This window comes from Capricornis sumatraensis, chromosome 4 (genome assembly GCF_032405125.1).
Source record: "Capricornis sumatraensis isolate serow.1 chromosome 4, serow.2, whole genome shotgun sequence".
Classification (NCBI taxonomy): domain Eukaryota; kingdom Metazoa; phylum Chordata; class Mammalia; order Artiodactyla; family Bovidae; genus Capricornis; species Capricornis sumatraensis.
This window is the reverse complement of record NC_091072.1, coordinates 132,928,947-132,934,946: the sequence shown is the minus strand read 5'-3', so window position 1 is coordinate 132,934,946 and position 6,000 is coordinate 132,928,947. Positions and strand designations below refer to the sequence as shown.

At 36.9% G+C, this 6,000-nt stretch overlaps 1 protein-coding gene across 1 annotated transcript in view; it reads left to right on the top strand.

The window, feature by feature from the left end:
- The first annotated feature begins 1,517 nt into the window (after positions 1-1,517).
- The window catches only part of SLCO1B3 (solute carrier organic anion transporter family member 1B3), an 81,194-nt gene continuing 76,711 nt past the window's right edge, over positions 1,518-6,000 (top strand). The window contains exons 1-2 of the mRNA XM_068971738.1: positions 1,518-1,559; positions 4,308-4,459. Of these exons, the coding sequence (XP_068827839.1) occupies positions 4,370-4,459 (90 nt within the window). The 5' untranslated portion in view covers positions 1,518-1,559; positions 4,308-4,369. The remainder of the gene's footprint in view (positions 1,560-4,307; positions 4,460-6,000) is intronic.

The window sequence follows — 6,000 nt, the reverse complement described above, 5'->3', positions numbered from 1 at the left end:
CATGACTATTCAAGGCTGACAAGTTTGATCTTCTTGCAGTCCAAGGAACTCTCAAGAGTCTTCTCCACCACCACAGTTTGGAAGCATCAGTTCTTCAGCACTCAACCTTCTTTATGGTACAGCTCTCACATTCATACATGACTACTGGAAAAATAATAGCTTTGACTAAATGGACCTTTGTCAGCAAAGTGATGTTCTGCTTTTTAATATGCTGTCTAGGTTTGTCACCGCTTTTCTTCCAAGGAGCAAATGTCTTTTAATTTCATGGCTACAGTCACCGTCTCATGTTTGAAGTCCTAAAAATTCCCACCAAATAAAGCCTAACACTCAACTTTTAGACTGTGACAATTTTTTTAAGACACTGACATCATTATGTGTGAAGGAGACCTGGGTCTGATCCCTAGATTAGGAAGATCCCCTGGAGAAGGGAATGGATAACCACTTCAGTATTCTTGCCTGGGAAATTCCATGGACAGAGGAGCCTATGAAGTCTCAAAGAGTTGGACACAATTGAGTGACTAACACTTTCACTTTTACTTAACTTCTGTACACCTCCAGAACAGAGTCCAATGACTGGGGTAAAGAGGTATAATAGCGATTCAAAAGTGTTTGAGTGAGTGAATGAAATCATGAGAGCATGAAACGTCATACCTCCTCAAGAAAACTCGCAACTGGATCAAGCTCTCCCCTTCTCTAAAAACCAGGTTAATAGAAATCACGTGATCTATCTTTCTGCAGACATTGATATAAGAAATCTATCATGCAAAGTAGTCTTGACTTCCATCATCTTTAAAAATTTTTGTTGTTTAGAAAATCTATCTTGTAATAAATTGGCACTTTTACTATTCCATATGGGACATCTGGTATCCAGACACATCATGTTAGAATTGCACCCAAGTACCAAACAAAAGGGGGCTTCCTGGAGGCTCAGTTGGTAAAGAATCTGCCTACAGTGCAGGAAACCTGAGTTTGATACATACGTCAGGAACATACCCTGGAGAAGGGAGTGGCAACCCACTCCAGTAGTCTTGCCTGGAGAATTCCATGAACAGAGGAGCCTGGCAGGCTACAGTCCATGAGGCTGCAGATAGTCGGACACAACTGAGCAACTTCACAACAAAAAGAATCAAACAAAATAGTGTATTTGATCCTTTGAATATTAAAGCAATCTATAGACAAGTTTTAAAAATTGCCTTGTAGTCTTCTTTATATGGAAGAGTTTTAATAATCTGTTGTATTTGTATTTTTAAAGAAAAATATGCAAACTAAGAAAATATAAATTATTCTCAGAAATAAAGCTTAATTTTTGAACTTTTATATACAAATATTTTGTAAGTTCTGAGATATTATTAACACAGTTTTTAAAATATAAGTGTGTAGTGGAGATTCTTATAATAAGTGGTCAGTTTTCTTCTATTTGCCTAGGACAATGACCTAATAAGATAGTTAATCATCATTGGACTGAAAAAAGAAATAACCCAGCTAACTATTTAGCAAGAGACTCTGACAACAGATAAAGGGATAGACCTGTGGTTGTTGCTGTGGGATCCTAAGTCCAGGTAAGAAAGAACCTTTGAAATTCTCAAACTTCAGTGTTTCTCTTATGTGAGAAACTTCCACAATTTTCAAGGATAAAAATTGTTTTTATGGACATGATAAATATTACACATTTTATGCTGTGTGTCTTCTACATGCTTATAGTCTAAGCCCTTAAAACCTATCTTCTAGAGGTAGCTGAGCCTCAGGCTTGTGTTTTTGAAAATAAAAGACGGGAAATCAGATATTGATAATTTAACAATAAAGTCTGAAATCCCATTCCTATTACTTTCTATCCAAGTGGAACTTCAAGTCTGAAAAAATGAACCCCCAGTTATCTTCTCAAAATATGCTCCAAGGCAATTATTATCACTGACTACATAAAATTATTAAACTTGCTCTTAATTTCTTTGATTCCAACTGGATAATGTGGGTTGAAGTGTTAGCTGGCAAGCATTGAGAAATGAGATGTGTCTCAAAACTACTTACCCACCTCGATATTACTTGTTTCAAGTCAAGTTTGACTCAGGGGGAGGAAATAGGTCTTCAAGATTCTTTTATCTCTGATTCAATGAGAAAAAATTCCGCTCAGCCCAGTTCCTGGAGCAAACTATGGACTCAAAAATATCAGTTCCTTCTCCAATTCAGGAAGATGGCTAGCCTAATAATTATTGTTAAGGTTATTTAATTAAAAATTATTAAGTTATTTACAGACTTGTAAAAGATCTAAGAAGTTAGTGAATGCTGTTTTCCCTTCCCCCCGCTCCCCCCTCTCAGTACCACCAGTACAGGTCAGGCTAAAATGTCATGATGTTTAGAGTCAACTCTGAATTGATAGTCCACTCTTTTAATTAATTTGTAGTGAGTTATTACAATTTAATCTTTTTCCAGAAATAAGGTAAAAGTGCCTACTTTTCCAACTTCTTATCTGGATATTTTTCCCTATATGTAGGAGAGAGGTGACAACAAGTAGTCTGTCTGGGAAAGTAGTAGAAATACAAAGAAAAGGAATGATTCTGTTTAATTAATTAAAATAAAGTGGAATTGTGGTTATGGTGAGGTCAGGCATGACCTAAGCACCTCTTTGAGAGGTGCTTAGAGTACACTAAGCTCTTTTTAACAAGTCCAAACTCTACCTGCTTTTTGAGCTTGGTTCAGGGGTATTTTCTCTATGAAACCTTTTTAGGGCATTCTAATTATAATTCATAACATTGTTTTTTCTGCTCATTTTGGCTGTCTACTATGTGGAAGGCAGTGTTTGACACTTTGTAAAGACATAAAGATGAATTAAGGGCTTCTCAGGTGGCTCAGTGGTAAAGAGTCTGCCTGCCAGTGCAGAAGAGGCAAAGAGATGCGGGTTTGATTCCCAGATTGGGAAGATCCCCTGGAGAAGGAAATGGCAACCCACTCCAGTATTCTTCACAGACAATTCCACGGACAGAGGAGCCTGGTGGGCTACAGTCTACAGGATTGTGAAGAGTCGGACACAACTGAGTACGCAAAGATGAATTAAACGTTTGTCTTTCTAGATCTTGTAATGTTGATATGCAGAAAATGTAACAAAATTTTCTTTCTCTTTTAAAAAAATATTTATTTATTTATTTGGTTGCGCTGTGAACAGATTTTCTCTAGTTGTGGTAAGTAGGGACTACTCTTCCTAGGGGCTCAGTAGTTGCAGCTGGAGGGCTCTAGAACATACAGGCTCAATTAGCTGTGGTGTGGGCTTAGTTCCTCTTCCTGGACCAGGGATCGATCCCATGTCCTCTGCAGTGGCAGGCAGATTCCTATCCACTGTACCATTAGGAAAATCCCCAGATTTTATTTCTAATAGATGTTGCTAATAATTTATTTAATCTAATCTAGTGTGTGACTCTGTTACCTTATTTGTTAATTCAAGTTTCCCTCTATAAATTTATCTTCCTAAATTATAATCTCACTAAAACTAGAAATGTGTGTGTGTGAGTGTGTGTGTGTGTGTGTGTGTGTGTTTCCCCTTCATTTTGTGTTTCAGTGCTCAGTGAAACGTGAAACCCGAGCTCTGTTCATGGAGCTGAAGAATGAAATCTGCAAACTTGCAAACACTCAAACAGGCAAAGTTTATCTTAAAGGGTAGAGATACAAAGCTCACAGCATAGACACTGAGAGAGGGTGAAGAGCCCCCAGAAGGCAGGGATTACAGCAGTTTTATATCTTTACTAGTATCAAACTGTATATCTTTGGTTGGCTGGTGACTTTAATATACATCATTTTTGACCAATCAGTTTGACTATCGCAAAGTCCAGATTGTCATTTTTATAGCTTTTTTGGATCCCCCATTTCTCAATTTCTCTAGACATTGTGATGCCATCCCTCAACCCCTTCTTAAGACCCCAGACCATTATTTAGGAACCAAAGGTATGTTTAAGAGCTAATGGTCTTCTTGAAGTTTTGGGGTTTTTTTTTCCCCCTTAATAAACTGGACAGCAGGTAATGATTGTCTTATCCTTGGTCTGAATGTTTTATGACCCTCCAGACTAGGGAGGTATTCCTCTGATGCGTGGTAATTGGAAGAAAGAGTGAGATGCTTACTTGGGAAGAGAAAAAAAAAAAAGAAATTAAAAAGAACCAAGGTCTCAGAGTCTTAGACTGTCTAGCAATTTCTGCCTCATCAGGACATAATAAATCCTACATGAATATTTGTGGAATTATTGATTGATGGATGTTGACCTTGAGGTTTTTCTCATTTCTGAATTGTTAATGTGAAATAAAACCTACTTTTTCTCTCTCAAAAGGTGATCATTTTGAACTAAACATCAACAACAACTGGAAACATTCGCATGATATATGCAGTTCAATGATGGACCAAAATCATCATTCAGATAAGACGGCAGAGGCACAACCTTCTGAGAAAAGGAAAACTAGAAACTGCTGCAATGGATTCAAGGTGGAATAAGTTTTATATTTTCAAACTAAAATAAGTAAAGGGGTAATTTTTATTTCAGGAAAAGGCAGCCAGTCTTTTTAAAAGAACATTTATATTTCAAATTGGAGTTTTTGAAAGAAGCATACATTAAAATATAGAATGATACTTATCTTGGTATACGTCAGTCTTTCAATCAGAAAAAGTATTTCTTTGGTGACATTTTTGGCTTAGAATTTATTAATGTTGAAAATTTAGAAAGATTTTGGTATCCTCTCTTCATTCTTGATGGAACAAAAGGTACTTACAAAAATTATGATTCAAATAAAAGTAATCTTTGTATAATGGATAATATGTTTTTTTAAAAAATCTTGCATTTGACCTATTGACAGAGAAGATTTATCAGTCATGTGAATCACTTTGTGGTCTTGACCTATTTAATTTTTAAAAAAGAAAATAGCATTTTTGTTCTATTAATTTAAATAATATAGTCTGATGGAAAAGAGATCTGTTATAACTAAAAGACCTGGCCCCAAAGCCTAGTTGATGACTTGGGATAGTCAGTTAATTTTTCCGTATGCAACGGTTAAAAGTGGTAATCCTGTCTCTTGCTTCTGTCATAAAACCATGAAACACTGAATGATATAGGCTGTATTGGGATTTTCACAGACAGGGAAAAGCAATCCTTGAGCACAGTATTAAGAGAACTAAGACAAATGGAAATTGAGAAGTTTGCATGAAGCCATCTAGACTGTAAATGGAAAACTCTTGAATCAAAGCCTTTTTTTAATTTATTTTTTTTAGTGAAAAATAATTGCCTTACAGAATTTTGTTGTTTTCTGTCAAACTTCAAATGAATCAGCCACAGGTATACATATCCCCTCCCTTTTGAACCTCCCTCCCATCTCCCTCCCCCCCCCCACCCCTCTAGGTTGATACAGAGCCCCTGTTTGAGTTTCCTGAGCCATACAGCAAATTCCTGTTGGTTATCTACTTTATATATGGTATTAAAGCCTTAAACCCCCATAGGGATTCCCAGGTGATGCTAGTGGTAATACAGAACCTGCCTGCCAATGTAGGAGACATAATAAGAGATGAGGGTTTGATCCCTGGGTCAGGAAGATCCTCTGGAGGAGAGCATGGCAACCCACTCCAGTATTCCTGTCTAGAGAATCACATGAGAGAGGAGCCTAGTAGGCTATGGTCCAAGTGTCGCAGAGTCAGACATGACTGAGCACACACACATGCAGAGAAGACTAGAAGAAATCAAAAACTCAACCAGAGCTGACGCTGATCATTATTTAAAATGTTTTCCTGAAATTTATAGTTTTGTCTAGCTGAATAAAGATTAAACTCAATTGCAATCGTGTTATATAAGGTCTTTTTTAACTTTGTCCAGGGAACATAAGGTCTGTTTGTTTTTCAGAGATTACTGGTAAAGTCTATTCTGATGAAATATTTAAGTAATATTTAAGCCAGGAAGCAGTCACCAGGAGAAGCTACTGGCTAATGCATTTGGAACAGGTCTACTGTCTGTTGATGTCAGTATGATGTGCTGGATTATT